We start from the raw sequence: 17,199 nt of genomic DNA, 5'->3' as shown, positions 1-17,199 counted from the left end.
GAATTTATTTGGGGTGAATATCTTGATCCAATTTCATACTTTCATTAGCCTTTTAAATTAAATTTTTAACAACCTGCTTTTAAAAAAACATGTAAATCTGTGTTTCTCAGAAAAGTCGAGTTTAGAATTTAAAAAAATAATCCTATTCTTTTGGCTTTCTTGTTTTGTGAATGTTGAGTTAAAATAGACATTTAGGTCATGTTGTCTTTGACTCTATCTTAAACACGACATGATGAGCCCACTGTACCACACAGAGATTAAACCTTGAGAAATTACTCTGTCTTAGGGGATTGGAAGTTATTAAAAGGACAGAGTCCCCAAAGTTGTAATCTGTCATATTCGGCCCCAACTTGTCTTATAGTGGCAATTGTGTTGCCTAAGGGGGAAGGGACAACGAACCATTGTACCCAATACAACATATGATTTTCTTCGTTCTAAAAAATATAACTGGAAAAGTCAGTAAGACCATGACTATGGCTGTGAACATTTAATACTCACAGAAAAGTTTAATGCAATGCCCCCAAAGAAAAGTTACACAAGTCTTTAAGAGATGTAGTAAATGAAAACCATTCATCAATATTGAAATGCTAAATCCAAATCAGTATTAGATATAAGACACGATATACACATCTTGCCTCTTGGATGGACGCTATCGGCTGGCTCAGTGAGCTACCACATCTCTGTAAGAATCTGTAAGTGAGCGTTGCAGAAAGCCTGACTTCAAGCACACAATCCAGTCACAGCGGGCTGACGGAGAAGAGGCCGACGGAGCAGTCAGGCACGTGATCGGGTCAGCTCTGCTCCTGGCTGAGCGGCGTGGACTGGGGCACCTGGTGGGCGGGTGGTGGTGGAGCAGGCTCCTGTGTCAGCTGTAGGTGCTGAGCCGGATCTGAAGCGCTTGCTAAATGGAGCTCCCCTGTTTGCTCTTGATGGGCGTGAAGATGTTCCAGAGTTTCCTTGGAAAGTGTGATGACGTGCACTGGCTCGGTCTGTGAGGGTTCCATCTGGCTTTCAATCATATTGAGGCTTTGAATGTGTTCTGTTTGCTCCTGTTGAGCTGAAAGAATTAAGTTCTGCAGTTGCTCTGGCTGCTGCGTGAGCAGGGTGAGGTTAGCAGCCTGGTCTGCCGTCATGTTCTGGGAACTCTCTGCAGTGACGATGCTGATTCCTTGGCTAGGACCAGGCATGAAGTTGATGTTATGTACAGAATCAGTTACAAGAAGCTGAATTTCCTGCTCTCCGGAGGTAGAGAGTTGATAGGGCTGCAGCTGAAGAATATTCCTGACCTCTTCAGCATTATTATTGCCGGAAATGCTGCTGGCATCGGACGCGTGTTTCTCTTTGCTATGAATTTTTAAGTGAGCCTTCAAGTTGTCTAAGCGAGCAAACTGTAAGTTACACTCAGGGCAGGAGAAAGGCTTTTTGCCCGTGTGCAGAATGCAGTGTCTCCTCTTGGCACTCGAGTCAGAGAAGGATTTGCCACACACGGTACAGGAATATGGCTTTTCTCCTCTACGAGAAAATATACATTTCATTTTAAAAACAGGAAGATATGTTTATCACTTCCTGATCATTTAGGGAGAAGCAGTCAAGAAGAGAGGAAAATCAACCTGACTGGGAAGCATAAGTCATGGGTTCTCTTACTAACTTAAGTACTTGGACCAAGTCACGCCTGCCATGGACTTCAGTTTCTAATCTTAAGAAAAAAAAAAAGAATGGCAGGGAGGGGTGTTTGAGGACAGGTGGTAGATGGGGCTGTGATGCTGGGTCAGATATGATAAAATTTGATGATTCCACAGTGTGTATTTCAGATAAGAAGGTAAATAGTAATAAATTACACACCAAGTTCTTTTTTGTTTTTAGCTCTCACAGCCAATTTTTAGATTCTAGAAGCCAAATAAATATATATGATTGATTTCAATATTAAAAATTTGAGTAGCCCCTAATTATCTGTGTTAGAAGAACTACTAAATCAAATCTGGAAATAAGTTGTATGAACAAATAATTTATTCAGAAAATATTAAATATTTAGTTTTGACTGAAGATAAATCAAAATTTAAGAAATGCCATCAATAACGCAAACTTTTGCTGGCCAGAATCAGTTTTCCTGATTTGGCCTAAGTGAGGAATTTCTTTATTGAAAAGATAAAACAAAATAATAAACTGCCCAGGAACTTCTACTAGAGTAATAATTTGGGGAAGAGGACTATATAGGGACTGTTTGTCACCCCACTGAACGCCAGGGTTGGATGAGGACTCCGTGTGAGAAAAGGATCTGCAAAACTTTACCGATGGATCCTGATGTGGGTCTGAAGAGAACTCTTTGCTGTGAAAGATTTGCCACAGATTTCACAAGTAAATGGCTTCTCACCTAAAAAAGGGGAAAGCATTCAGAAATATACATCCAAAATAAAACAAAAAGCAAAAGCCACCCCATAGTTTCACAATATAAAAAAGAACAAAGGCACGTGTTCGGGTCAGCTCTGGAACCCTCAGTAAGCATGAGTGAATGAATGAAGCACTTAGCGAGCACCTACTACGTACCTGAGCACTGTGTCCTAGATGCCAGGAGGATACAGAGAAAGTGGGTACGGTTCCTTCCCTCAAACACTTAAACACTGAAACAAGGGGGTAAGTGATTCTACAAAGGACACACATTCGCTCCTGTACAGTCCACCCTTAGGTAACTTACACTCCCACACTTTACTGCTTGACCTTCCCAAGGGCCCCTGAGTACCAGGGTGACTTGTGGATTATCCACATTTATATCTACCTTCCCAGTGTATCCAGAACCTGACCACTTCTCACCACCTCCACTGCCACCCCTGGCCCAGGCTGCCATCACCTCCCTGCAGCAGCCTCCTTGTGAGTTTGCCCACTTCTGCTCTGCTTCCCTGTCGTCCACAATGAATGAGGCAACTGGAGTGACCCTTTACACAGTCAGATCCTATCACGCTCTGCTGCAAGTGCTCTAATGGCTCCCCATCCCATCCAGAGATAAAAGCCAAAGCCCTGGGCCTACAAGGAATCACAGCTCTGACAGATCTGTCCACCCACTGCCACTCCTCACCCCAAACCTGCCTAACCTCACCAGGTACTCTCCCCTGCTCATCACACAGCCCCTGGAGAGGCCCTGAACACCACACCCCAAGCAAGCCACGCTCAGGGCCCTCGCACTCATCATCCCCTCCCTCTCCCTGGCATGTCTCCCCCAGGGTCTCCCAGTGTGGTTCACTCTCCACACTGCCTTCAAGTCTCTGCTCAAGTGGCACACTACCAGTGAGCCTTTATCACCACCCAAAGCACTGCCCCAGCATGTCTTGGTCCACTTCCCAAGTCAGTTTTCCCACAATGCTATCGCCACCTTATATACTGTATGTTATTTATTATACCTCTCTCTCCCAGTCTTATGTAGGATGATCTGTGAGTCTGCCTACTCCTAGGACCCCAGTGCCTAGAACTGGGCCTTGCACACTGTTCCAGAAATCCTTGTTGAGTAAATGAATTTCACAGAGTGGGAACTGAGGCCCACATAAGATGTCGTGACTGCTCCGGACCCCTAGTGGGGTCTGGCAATTTTTTTTTTAAGAAATAGATTTATTTATCTATCTATCTCTTTATTTATTTACGGCCGCATTGGGTCTTCGTTATTGCACACAGGCTTTTTCTAGTTGCGGCGAGAGGGGCCTACTTTTCATTGCGGTGCGTGGACCTCTCATTGCGGTGGCTTCTCTTGTTGTGGAACACGGGCTCTAGAGCGCAGGCTCAGTAGTTGTGGCAAACAGGCTTAGCTGCTCTGCGGCATGTGGGATCTTCCTGGACCAGGGATCGAACCCGTGTCCCCTGCACTGGCAGGCGGATTCTTAACCACTGAGCCACCAGGGAAGTCCCTGACAATTTTAATAAGGCTTCAACAGCATTTATTTAGCGCTAGTTTATACACTGCACATACAATGACAGACTGCCATGCCCTCCAGAAATGCAACTAAGTGATCCTAATGCAGGCAAGGGAACTATGAATTTGAAAAAAAAAAGAAGAAAAAGAAAAAAGAAAAATCCCACTTAACTATATAACAAGGGATGAGTGAAGTGGGGGATGGTCAGGTAGCTTCCCTTTCACAGCATCTACTAGAAAATTCAGGTGAGATGTTTCCCCAAGTTCAGTCTAGGCAGAGGACACTTATGACAATTTGGGTGAGTCTGCGTCTTTGCAGCAGTAACTCTTACCACTCCAAAGGTTAAAACCAGGCCACTGTCATTCTTTCCACAGCTTTCCAACCAGAGCTGCGTTCTATTCTGATCTCGGTTTTTCTCCCTCTCCCAATTCCAAGACTGAGTACCTGCTCTGTCCGCCTGTCACTGTAAAGTTCTGTGTGGGGAGCACATACAACAACGTTCACGTTAGCATTCAATTCCATCTGGGGTTGCAACACCTCAGGAATTTTGTTGGCAAATGTTTTCAATACTGGAAACTCTTTCCAGAAACATCCTCGAGCACAGTAAGAAGGCAAATTTTCCTAGCCAACGTGAATCTGGGGAAAGTCTTCCTACTCCTCTGGTTCCTAACTTGTTCTGGTAATGGTTACATGGCTCCACTGCCTCCGGTTCACCGACACATTCCTTCTTCCTTTGCCTCAGCTCTACAAGGATGGGCGGACCCTCAACAAAGCACGGAGCTGAGAAACAAAAAGGAAACAAAAGACAGGATCACAGCCTCAAAAAGATACATGTGGTAATCAAGTACAGCGGCAGGGCTGCAGCTGACTGAACACTCAAATGAGTGGTATCAACAATTCTGCGGACAGGATGTGTGAGGACGAGGCAGGAGCTGGCTGGACTGGAGAGAGGCCCCATTCAGGTACTAGGATAAGCAGAATGACCAAACAGCGGGTGTCGGAAATGACCACAGGGAGGACAAAGAGGGATGAGGATTCACTCTGACGAGCGTGGGACCTAAAAGGTGAGGCCAGGCCACGAAGAGCCGTAAATTCCAGGCAGAGGACCCATGGAACTTCTGGACGTTTTTAGCAGAAGACAGACAGGACAAAGTACTAAGAAAATATATGTGGGGACGGTGGGTAGGGGCGGCTGTAGGAATCTGTGTAACAGTCTAAGCCACAGTGCCGAGGCCTGGACCAGGAGGTGCAGGAAGCAGACAGAGAGGAAAGAGAAAAGGTGAGGTGACAGGGCCTGGGTGGCAGCGGGGCCAGAAGGGAGTTGGTTACAGGAGGATCAGACAATGGCAATGAAAGGACAGGGCAGAGACACGAGTGCAGGTTTCACCCAGGGGGATGCTGACAGAAATATTTAAGTAACTCAGAAGTTTTCCTTCCAGACCCTCTCCTCAGCTGTGCATGCCCCGCATCCCACCCCACTCTGACGACCTGTGAATCCCCATCCCAGCTCCAGAGGGCACCGACTCCTGCGGGCTTGTTGGGTAGCATGGCCGGGTTTCCTACCCCATTGGCTAAAACCCACGTGACCATCTTGGTTAACGCAGCAGCGTCCAGCCCCTGACCCAGCCAGGCCCGACAGTCCAGTCTGCTCCGAGTGCACATTCGACTGGCAATCTAGTTCTGTACATCTAAATTCCTCAAACAGCTGCTTTCGTTTTCTTCACAAATCAACAACGTTCACTGTAGAAACCTCAAGTAATACTGAAAAGCACAAAGTGTACAAAAGACACTCAGAATTCCCCTGTAGACTGCCACCTCACACTGTGATGAAACCTTTACAGGCGTCTCTGTGCACACACACAGGTGATATACCATGTACACCATGAGATTGGCCAGTGCATGCTGGTCTGTAACGTCAAATGGGAATGGAAAATTCATCTTAAAAAAATGGTTAAAAACAAACAAACAGACATTTTAAAATGGTGTTTTGTGTTCCACTATGTATCTTGTCCAAAATTTACCTAACTAATCCCTTACTGAGGAACATTTAGGTCACTTTTAAGCCTGTGATATTATAAACAATCCTGCTTACGTTGAACATCCTTATGCAAACATCTTTTCCCAACTGGACAGCTTACCTTTTGATTCACATTGCCAAAGTTCTTTCCAGGAAGTTCCCAAATTCCCTTCCCATCAACAGAACTTAAAGATGCCCATTGCCTCACATATTTGTCAATCTAATGGGCCAAAAGAAATGCACATTTCTTTTTCTCTGACAATTAATGCAGTTAACATCGTTTCAGACGTCTACTGGCCATTCCTATGTCTTTTTCTGTGATATGCCTTTCAGGTCCCCCTGCCCAGTTTTCTCCTGGGCACTCATGTTCCCATATTTGGGCTATTAACACTTCGTCACATATGCAGTGACTCTTTTTTTCCCAGACTAAAAATCTCGTAAGTATATCTCTTCTGTCCACTCTCTTAACTTGAAGGCCTTCATCTTTCTTCCCCAGAGCCTGGTAACTGGCTCATCCCCAGGACCTTCCCTCTCTGACCATCCTCCTTGGGCTGCCTGAGTCCTTTTCAATGCACGAACCAAAATATGCCTCCTCTCTGCCCAAAGACCACCCCCCGCTTCACCAGGGGCCTGCCCCTTGTCAGCAATCTCACTCTAGCTGTTCACCGTGGAATTCCTCACTACGGCCCTCGGATGCCAGCCTCTCACATCGTCAACCCCACGCATCCTGTTCCTGTCTGGAAACACCTCTTCCAGCTTCCTCTGTCTGTCTAGCACTTACTCTGGCTTCAAGACTCAGGTCCTTCCTCTGGGACGCTTTCCCAGACCTTCCCAGGGAAAGTGAAACACTTCTGTCCCTATGTTCACACCTCTACTGGGGCTCGTATCACACTGTACTGAGGTTCTTACTAGATCACATGTAAACTCTGGAAAGGTATGTTACACTGAGGGACCCCCAGGTCTCTCAAAGTTGGGCATGAGCAACATTAAAGGATAGTCTGAAAACATGGCTGAGATTTAGGAAGCTTCATATCCAATCCAACAAAATGAGGCTGTGAATGAAAGCTGTGGCTCAATTAACTGTGTCACAGGCAGGGGATCTACCTGGGAGTAGTGGGAGCCCACAGGGGAGGATCAGTGTTTACCTAACACCACACAAGGGACAGGGACACTGGAGGGCTGGGACTCTACTGCGGTCAGAGGCCATGCACCAGGCTTCTCCATGACCTGGGCTAATTCTCTGAACTTGCTCCCAGCTCACCAAGCAATCTTGGGATCACTAACTTGGTTTGCAGGTACAGTGATGTCAGGAAGGCGGTACTGCAGACAACAGAGAGGTGCAGTCCCTTTGTTAAGTGAACACACTCCTTTGCTTGGCATGGCTTGGCTCAGTTCCTGAAAGACTGACCAGCTCCAGGTATGGGGAAAGAACTGAGCTGCAGCGACCTCGTTGGCACTGCCTGTCACCTTGCTTCCCTTTCAAATTGCATCCATCCCCCCCACCCCCGCCACTGAACATGCCCTCTAGGGAAGAAAGCACCTCTTGTTTATCTCTGATTTTTTTGTGCTTGGCAAAGGATATCTAACCCAGAGAGAGTTTGCACTTAAAGAGCTAAGAGAAGAGAGTCTTGGTTTTCCCATGGGTGTGGCCCTCTCGGCAGGACCCGCCTGCCCTGCTGGCGGCTGTCCTCACCACTGTCCATGGAGGCTGAGCGCCAGCTCTGCCAAGCAGCCTCTCCCAAACCTTCCTCTCTGCCCGGGGAGCAGGCAAGCGGCACCCCAACTCTTTTCAACACCAATATTGTGCATATTCTCCAGGCTAAGGACAGAAGGGTCACAGTCTCTGCTTCCAAGAGCCCAATCTTTTGACGGGTTTGACCTCTTATCTCTCAGTCAGACAAAAACTTTACAGAGTCCCTGTCATCTCCTCTCCCACCCATCGCATCCTCCACTTCTCTCTTCTGCTCCTCAGGGTAGTGGGTGGAGCAGAGTTTGCTGGGATCCTGGAAAGAGGACTCGTGCTTTCACCCCCAGTTCAAGGCCTGGTTCTCCTCAGAAAGACCAGAAGCCTCACTGACACCTTATGCTCAGAAGATGAAACGTCTCACCCCGGGCACTGCGCCACGTAACCGAGACAGCTTGGCTCTCCTCCACCTCCGCCCTCCCGCGGAGGTTCTCTTCACAGCCCCATATGCTGCCTAAAGGCCTGTGTGTAAGCACGGGAATCTCGACCGCTGCTCGCGGTGCCCCCTGAGCTCGGGCACAGATACCCAGCCGTCTCCTCCGCTCGTGCACCTGGGTGCCAAACAGACGTCTCACGCCCCATGTGTCTAAAGTCTAACTCTCCATTTGTCCCTCCGTCTTCCCCGGGTTCTCACCCTTCCGGCTGCTTCCGCCTCCCCTCCGCTCACCCCCATATCCAATCACGGGCCCATCACGGGAGTCTTCCTTCAGAATACATCTGGCGCTGGGCCACTCGCCGCCTCCCCACCACTGCCGCCCTGCACCAAGCCCTGCGCCAAGCCCCTGTCTGGCACCGCCTCCTAATGGGTCTTTCCACCCTCCTACGGGTGCCTCCGCCCCTACCTCACCCCTACGGGCGCCTCCGCCCCTGCCTCACCCCACACCGGAGGCTGCTGTGATCCTATTAAAATTCTCTGTTACATCATGTCACTCCTCGCAGTAAAGCCATCCCGTTCAGAATAAAATCCAAAGTCTTTACTGTGCCTTCAGAAGTTCTTAGGCCTAAGCGCACACTAGAAAAACCTGGGGAGCTTTTAAAAATGCCAATTCCAAGGCCTCATCCCCAGTCACTTCGATCAGAATCTCTGGGGGTGGGACCAGGCTTTGTCTTTTTAAAAGCTTCTCAGGGGGTCGAAGCACACAGCCAGGCCGGGAACCCCGTGTCACACGGGCTCCAGCAGCCTCTGATGTCCACCCACACTACACACTCCTACTCCCACTGCCCCGGCTCTGCCTAGAACGCTCTTCTCCGGGGTAGACACGATGGCTCACTCACTCCCCACAGCAGCAGATCTCCATCTAAGATGGTACCTCATCAGCAAGGCCTTCCCAGACAAGCCCCCATGTCAAAGGGCAGCTCCCCCTCCTGCCTCCTGCCCCTGCGTTTAGTCCTTCAGAGCACTTATCCCCACCTAACAGGTTACTCACACGCTTGTTCTTTGTCTCCTGTTTGAATGTTAACCCCTCAAGAGCAGGGGCTCTGTCCATCTCAGGCAGTGCTGTATCCTCAGGGCCCACAACAGGGCCTGGTACCCAGTGCCTGGTACTGTTCAGTAAATATGTGTTAAGTGGATGAATTAAATTTCACAGAACCTACGAATGATGTCTGTAGAAAGACTGTATAGAGATCCATTTTCATAAAATTCATACCTTATGAGATATTTAAGAAAGTAAATGACTTTGAGAAAAATTGTGTTTTCAAAAAAATGTCCAAAGCAACATAAAGCAATCTGATATATAATGTTGGTAGACAATTTAACAGAATCATTAAACTATCAATCTAGAATAGGAAGCTTTTCTTAGAAAAACTAACAGGTTTCTTTTTAAGAAATGTTTCTTTTTAAGAAATGCTTCTTACCCAAAGTTCTAAAAGGCCCACATTTTTACTTTTCTGATCTTAAATGAAAGAATTTGACCTGCCCTAATTGATCCTGCCTCCTCTTCAACCTGGAAGCTGATTTTTCTGGAGGTGGTGATGCTTAAGTTCTAAGTACTGGTTCTAGGAGAGAAAGCGGAAAAATCCTCAGTGCCTGTGCTGCCTTAGTGTCTGCTTCGTTTTCTAAAAAGTTTATCTTGATAATCTTCAATGCTGAGGTAAATTAAAATTTAAACACGCAACCTGATTCAGACTTGTACTATTTTGTGGTATTACATGAGGTTTCATTTATGAACAATGCTCAGTAAGTACGCTCCATTTTGCTAACCTACAGACATGTGATGTCCCCACAGGATTGTGTGACAGCATTCTGCCTGGGCTTTTTATGGGACCTACTTATAAAATTCCCACACAATTTACAAAAACACAGTCTGAAGAGGGGACTCCCAGTACTTCATTTCTCGCTCCCCTAAAAACATAAAGCACACTAGAAAGACAGGGTGAGATGGACTTTTACCTGTGTGTGTCCGCAGATGTTTCTTTAGCTGAGACACATCCATGAATTTGCGGCGGCAGTGGTTACATTCCGGTAACGAGTGGCCTTGTCGCAACAATAAAAAAAGTGTCAGTGCATATATGCTGTCCCTGCATTTCTTCAGTGATTTGTGTTAAAGCACTTCCCTGAAAAATAATCACTTTAAATATGGTGCTTTAATAACACAACAATTTTAAAATTAAATTTGGTAACAGTTAATAGTTTCCTAGGCATCTCGACTCACTGCTTCCCCATCAGAGGTGGGACCCTTCCAGTCTCCCTAAGTGTTATCTCCTTTTTCCCTCAACGCACTGGTGTCACTGTGGCCAACCGATCTCAGATGATGCTCCCAATCCCCCCTCCATTTATTATCAGTTGGCAGGAAAGAAAAAAGGACAATAGGTGGAGTCAGGCTGCAGAAAGCCTGGACTGACGGCTATGGGGTGGTGACACCTCTGTCCAGGCACCACTGACAGCTAATCGACTGGTGCCCTCTTAGTCAACTGGTGCCTTGAACAATACCAATTTTGCAGGGTTTCTGCGTGTGGCACCGAAACTGCAATATAAAAATTTAATATAAATCACAAGGTAGCAGAGAGTAACCCAAGGACACCTAATTTAGATTGCTTTTTAAGAACCATTTCCCTAAAAACTCATTTATCTTCTACAATATGAACCTACTGTTTCGGAAACAATTTGTATTTGCGTTTCTCCCCCAGCCAATCCAAATTTTCTCTCACTGTATTGTACCTGTATGAACTCGGTAATGGCTCTTTAGTTGTCTTTTCTGGCTGAAATATTTTCCACACTGATCACATGTAAAAGACTTCTGTCCTGCCAAACAAAACACGCAAAAAACTATAAAGAACTGGAATGCTCACTAATAAGGTAAGTATCCCAGTGGGCCCAGATCCCCATTTTCTACAAATAACACAAGTGACTTGTCTACAAACCCAAATGCCTTCAGAGTCTACCACAGTAACATAAATGTGCAAAAGCATGTAAGGCAACAGGGAGTGATGGAGACCGGGGCAGAACTGGAGAATTCAAGTTCCCCCGCAAAAGCATCCAAAGTAAAATAATTCTAAACTCTGGTGCTTAAACAAGTCATGACTGCACACTGCACTGCCAGCAGCCAGTTTATAAACCCTAGTTTAAGGCTCAATGCTGTGCAGAACTCTAAACTACACTCTGACAGGTGCACAATTCTGTCTTTCAACGGTATCATGTGGGGAATGATACGAGGCTGAGAAAAGACCATTTAGATCACGGTAATGCCCACCCCAGGAATGGGAATCTGGTGGCAGCTGGCTCCCCGGCGCAAGCCCGCTACCTGAGTGCAGGCTCATGTGCTCCAGCAGCGAGTGCTTGGTCGTGAGAGCCTTGCTGCACACGGTGCAGGTGTACGGCCGCTCGCCTGTGTGCATCCGGGTGTGGACCTGCAGGGAGTGCTTCTGGGCAAAGCCTTTTCCACACTCATTACATTTGAAAGGTCGCTCCCCTGGAATAAGAGCCCCAGAAACATGATGTAAGTAAGAATCTGCACATCCTTCTGTCCCCTCCCAAATTAAAACAACAGTGAACAGGAGAGACAACATCAGCAATAACATTTTGCAAGATGGAGCTAGACGAGTCCTACACCAGCGGTGAGGAACGCTGAGATACACACAACCTAATTTAAGACAGAGCCTCCACAAGGAGGAACTGGTGGCACCTGTTATCTCTGAAAATAGGGGTGAGGGAGGATAAATGACAGTCCGTTTCAAAGGTAGTTAGGCCCCCCAGGTCCAGTCTCCTACTCCATGTAACCAGGAGACTGACCCTCTCCCCAGCAGAAGATGGAGACTGCTCTCTGAAGAGGGTAAATTGGATGAAGGATCTCTGGACTAGGGGTCTCAGGGTTAGAGGTCTCCTAGCGCAGTGGAGCCACTACGACAGGGAGAGCAAGTCAAAGTTCACATCTGGGATGAGACTCCCCCCAGCCTTCTGCCCCCTCCTGCGCTAGCAGGCAGCCAGGCCCACAGCCCCCAGGTGGGAGGTGGAGCATCTTCTCCTGGAATGCGAAGGGCCGGCAGTAAGAGAGCTGAAAATGTGATGCCGGGTATCAGCAAGATGCCTGCAGGCCCTGTCTACATCTGCAGAGTTGCCAGTAGCTTTTAGCAAACCATTCTTGCATGTAATTAAACATGACTAAAAAAAAATCTTTTAGCAAACCATTCTTGCATGTAATTGAACATGATTAAAAAAAAAATCACCAGACAGTCAAGGAAGGTCTTTAGTAGTAGAAATAGATACCAAAACGGATAAGAGAAAAAGCAGCTTGCAGAAAACAGACTACCCAGAGTGAAGAAAGCATTAAAAATTAACAAATAAGTAAATGTTGTTATTAACAGGCTCACAGAGGATTCTAACTAAAAACAAACAAAAAAAGAATTTAGAGAACAAAAGAGCTCCTAGAAGTAAAAAAAAAATAAGAGTAGAAATAGAAAAACAATAAAAGTTGAAAGATAAAGTGGAAATCTCCCAAAAAGTATAGCAGAAAGTGATGGAAAATAGGAGACAAAAGATAAGAAAATGAGAGGATGAGTCCAGGAGGTTCAACATCCAAATGGGAGGAGTTCCAGAAAGAGAGAGCAGAGGAAACAGAGGGGAATCATCTATGAAATAACTCATGAAATTTTTCTGGAACTAAAAGGTGGTTTTCCAGACTGTATGGATCTACTGGTAACCACTCAAGTGGAAGAAAAGAGACCCACACTAAAGTGATTCAATGCAAAATTGCAGAAACCACTGGGAAAAGGGAAGATGCTACATGCTGTTTTCCTTAATGAATCTAAGTAGAACTATTTAACTCCTTAAACTAGCCTCTGTTACAGTTCAACAAGTATTTCTCAAGTGTCTATTGTGTTCAAAGAACCAAAATTCAGGGTCTCAGTCTATCTGTACTTAAAATCTCCGGGGAGCTTTTAAAAACACCAACACTCCAGGCAATGAAATCAGAAGCTCTGGGGCTGGGACCCAGGCCCTGGTAGTTTTAGAAGCTCCCTTGGAGACTAAAACATGCAGCCAGGTTGAGAACCACAATGCTGGATGCTGCCAGGTCATAAGGCAGCAGGCTGCTGGATGACAGGTTTTAAGTACCAGACCCTGTACTTATGCTTACAATTAGGTTCAGGGGTAGATTACAGGTATATAACTACAGCCTGACCCAAAGCAGAGTGAGTTAGGTACGTTAAGAGAGAGCTCAAAGGAGGAGGGATTTCTGGCTAGGGCTGCACTGTCAGCCTAGCCACCATCTGAATGGTGGCTATTCAAATTAATTAAAATAAAATATTCAGGGGCTTCCCTGGTGGCAGAGTGGTTGAGAGTCCGCCTGCCAATGCAGGGGACACGGGTTCATGCCCCGGTCCGGGAGGATCCCACATGCTGCGGAGCGGCTGGGCCCGTGAGCCATGGCTGCTGAGCCTGCGCGTCCGAAGCCTGTGCTCCGCAACGGGAGAGGCCACAACAGTGAGAGGCCCATGTACCGCAAAAAATAAATAAATAAATAAATAAAATAAAATATTCAGTTCTTTAGTCACACTCACCGCATGTCAAGTGCTCAAAATACGCAAGTGGCTAGTGGCCACCAAAATGGACAGCATAGATATAGAACATTTCCATACTCACAAAAGAGCTATTGGCCAGTACGGGGCTAGAGAGACCAAAAAGGAAAAGGCATTTACAGCTAGATGGCTGAGTGAGAGAGCTGTCCAGACAGATCTGGGCAAAAACACAGCTATGGTCAAGATGAGGAATCTTCAAGAATCATAAAGCATATTAACTTTGGCTACAGCTTGATTCCTGGACATTCAAGCCTTGAACCAACAACTTCAAATAAGTAGAGAGGTTCTGGAATCAGGTTCCTTGGGTTCAATTCCCACCTGTCGCTACATGGATGCCCTGGGCAAGTTACCTTCAGCTTTCTAGACTTAGTCTTTGCATCTGCACAATATTAACTGTCTCACAGGACTGTTGTGAGAATTCAATGCAATAACATGTATACTTTATTACAATGCCCATCACATAGACATCGCACAATAAATGAAAGCTGTTATTATTGTTACTTCTCCAAAACATATTCCAATAAGCTGTGAAAGAGTAATTACCCGTGTGGCTTCTCTGGTGGATTGCTAAAAAGTGATTATACTTAAACACTTTGCCACAGTCTTTACAACGGGCCTCGGGGCCACCAGGGCGCTTCCTCCTTCCACAGACCCTCTTGGCTGAACCCTGGTCGTCTTCATCCCCAACTAGTTTATAATCTTTCAGTTTGACGGACCTCCGAATCCTCCGCTTGCTGCACCGATTCTGGTTGTCCTGCCCATCCTGGATCTTGGGATCACAGTTCTCATCTTTTTCAGCTGGCATTTCCTCCCCTCTACCTGGCTCACAAGCCGGCTCATATTCTTCCAATTCTTTTGCTGGAATCTGTTCATTCAGTACACCATCGTCTCCCTCTTTAACCACAAAGTTTTGTCTATTCTGAACTGAATTGTTCACTCTCAGCTGTATTTCTTCCTCTGCAGCCAGTTCTGATTTCCCCTCCTGCAGACTGTTGACTTTTCTTGGTCTTCCCCGTTTCCGCTTTGGATGATCATTTTTCTTATTAGAAATAACAACCACTGGAGCGCCAGCTGTGTTCAAAGTCGGTGGCTTTGGGGAGCTATGATTATTTTGAAAGTCTGTGTAAGCCTTTACCAGGTCATAGACTTTTAAGAACTGGGCAGTAGCCAGGATTTGTTCTGTACTTTTCTCACTGGCCTGGAGACAACCCGTGTAGATAAATTCCAGCAGGATACTAAACGTGTCGGCAACCATGCCTTCCAGCATATAAATGGACTGGCCAATCTCCCCCTCTTCAGCAAACATCATTGAGAAGTATTCACTACTGGCAGCAAGTAAGGCTTTGTGGGCCCGGAAATGCACATTCTCCACGATTAAAGTAATGTCACAGAGGAAGCCTTTCTTCCTCTGATCCTCGAAACTGGCCAGGATGGTGTCACTGTGAGTGTCTGAGTGTACAACCAGCTGCCCAGAAGGCTCTGATGATGTTTCTGCCATTTTCTTTAGAAGCCCAAGAAGGATTAAACCTGAAATAAGAAAATAATGTTTAAAAAGGAGGAGGCATTCTCTAACAAGATTAATCCCAGCCCAAAGGAACCTACTAGTCACTTCACTTTGTTGGCTAAATTTCATCATTTACCACTTTTAAAAGACTATTTAAAAACTTAGCTTTGGGTTCTCATTCCTATTGTACCATTACCCAGCTGGGTGAACTTCCGACATCCACGTGACCTCTCAGGGTCTGTTTTCTGCTCTGTAAAATGAAGGAATTGAGCTCAACCATCTCTAAAGTCCTTCCCTGCACTAACTTTCCATAGTTGCACAAATAGAAGAATGAAAACTACAGTGTCGTCGATTTTACATATTATTAGCCATTTTGTCTGTGACACAAAAATAGAAAGAGTGAAGAAAAACAAAGTGAACTGGGGTAGCTGCAATGAAGTAATAATAACGTATCCGGCCTCCCTCTGGAAAGGCGGCGCGGACCGCCCAGGCTGGCGCCCGACGGTGCGGGGAGCTGAGGGCGCGCGATTCCCCGGAGCCCGCCGAGCTGGGAGCGGGCCGCGGGGGAGGCCCCTACCTCCGACCCTGGACCTCTTGGGCCGGGCCCGCGAGCTGCCGGCTGGGGAGGGGTCGACACGGCTGCGGTGCCGCGCCACCGACGGATGGCCAGTGGCGGACCTACCTCTCCGGACGCCCGGCAGAGTCCAAATCGCGGGTGGCCCACACGGGGCCTGGCGGGCGCACCCACGCCGGGCCCGCCCAGGCCCCCAGCTCCGCCCGGCCAGCCTCTGCCGTCTCCGGGCCGCGCGGCTTCCGCCCCTGCGCCGCCGCCGTCGCCGCAGCCAACACGGAAGCGCCGGCGCCGCGACCCGCCTGCGCGGACGCCGGACCACGTGGCGCGCGGAGGCGCCCGGGGGCGGGGCGGGGTGGAGCAGAGCCTGAGGTCCCCGGAGGCGCCGCCAACGGAGTCCTGGCAGGTCTGGTGTTTGAGGTGAGTAGGGGGCAGAGGGCAGTAGCGGCGTTGTCCTCTGCAGTTATGGAAGTTTTATATCCTATTAGTGGCTCACTGACACCTTAATCAATTTAGTCTTTTCTCCTTTCTGGACGCTGAAGCCGGCTTTCAGGTCTCTCATGTGTGCCGAATGAATGAAAGCGCCTTTACGTTCACCGTCATCGTCGTCATCATCAGCATCAGCATCAGCATCAAAACCATCATCCAATGCCTGAGTCCAAGGGCCTGAAGAGAGAGCTGCAGTCAAACAGATCTGGGTACTGAGTGATCTTGATCAAGTTACTTATCCTGTCAACCTTGTTTACCTTACTTGTGAAATGGAGAAGTTGACACCAGTGCCAACACTGGGTGGCTGTGGGGTAAACAAGATTAAGTATGAAATGGGCTTAATTGTTTAATTCATGTCTACTATCATTAAAATGATCATTATTGTTCAGACTTTCAGCATCTTTCTTCAGTAGACTATTAAGGGTTTCTAACTAGCCTGAGTTGCAGTGTTGTTCCCTCCAATACACAGGAATACAGGAGATCTTTCCAAATGCAGATCACATCCAGAGACTGAAGTCACTGCCCTGCTTAGGATCCATTTCTGGGCTCCTTTTTCTGTTTCATTGATTTATTCATCTATTCTTTCCCCAAGACAATTACAGTAGCTTATACTCTTGTAGTCAGGTAGTGTTAGTCTTCTGACTTTGGGCTTCTCCTTCAATATTGTGCTGGCTATTCTGTGATTTTTTGCCTCTCCAAATAAACTTTAGAATCAATTTGTAGATATCCACAAGACAACTTACTGAGATTGTGATTGGGATTGCATTGAACATATAGATCAAGTTGGGAAGAACTAACATCTTGACAATATTGAATCTTCCTACTCAGAACATGGAATATCTCTCCATTTCTTTAGTTCTTTGATTTCATTCATCAGAGTTTTGTAGTTTTATTCATATAGATATTTTACATATTTTGTTAGATTTATACCTTAGTACTTATTTTATTTGGGTGCTAATATAA

The 17,199-nt window shown here is 46.8% G+C and overlaps 1 protein-coding gene across 3 annotated transcripts; it reads right to left on the bottom strand.

Moving 5' to 3' along the window:
- Positions 1 to 482: 482 nt before the first annotated feature.
- Positions 483 to 16,029, bottom strand: ZBTB24 (zinc finger and BTB domain containing 24). Of its 3 annotated transcripts, XM_060030107.1 has the most exons (7): positions 15,859 to 16,029; positions 14,216 to 15,199; positions 11,401 to 11,568; positions 10,818 to 10,901; positions 10,050 to 10,133; positions 2,290 to 2,371; positions 483 to 1,512 (listed from the first exon to the last, which is right to left on the bottom strand). In XM_060030107.1, exons 2-7 carry the CDS (start codon positions 15,168 to 15,170, stop codon positions 792 to 794), a joined length of 2,094 nt encoding a protein of 697 aa, XP_059886090.1. In that variant the 5' UTR covers positions 15,171 to 15,199; positions 15,859 to 16,029; the 3' UTR covers positions 483 to 791. The 3 variants fall into 3 exon arrangements, with proteins under 3 accessions (XP_059886090.1, XP_059886092.1, XP_059886093.1); XM_060030109.1 differs by lacking the exon at positions 2,290 to 2,371 and having other exon boundaries at positions 1,244 to 1,512; positions 15,859 to 16,022; XM_060030110.1 differs by lacking the exons at positions 483 to 1,512; positions 2,290 to 2,371 and having other exon boundaries at positions 10,119 to 10,213; positions 15,859 to 16,023.
- Between the last annotated feature and the right edge of the window lie 1,170 nt (positions 16,030 to 17,199).

Source organism: Delphinus delphis, chromosome 14 (genome assembly GCF_949987515.2).
Source record: "Delphinus delphis chromosome 14, mDelDel1.2, whole genome shotgun sequence".
Lineage (NCBI taxonomy): Eukaryota > Metazoa > Chordata > Mammalia > Artiodactyla > Delphinidae > Delphinus > Delphinus delphis.
Note: the sequence above shows the minus strand (reverse complement) of the source record. Positions and strands in the feature narration are given on the sequence as shown.

Bases quoted from the DNA above. Each gene is read 5' to 3' on its own strand.
- ZBTB24 (XM_060030107.1), bottom strand. From the start codon at position 15,170: ATGGCAGAAACATCATCAGAGCCTTCTGGGCAGCTGGTTGTACACTCA. The intron at 10,902-11,400 runs GTAGCGGGCTTG...TTTGTTTGGCAG, and splicing joins GCACATGAGCCTGCACTCAG to GACAGAAGTCTTTTACATGT. The intron at 2,372-10,049 runs GTAAAAGTCCAT...CCCCTTTTTTAG, and splicing joins ACATCTGCGGACACACACAG to GTGAGAAGCCATTTACTTGT.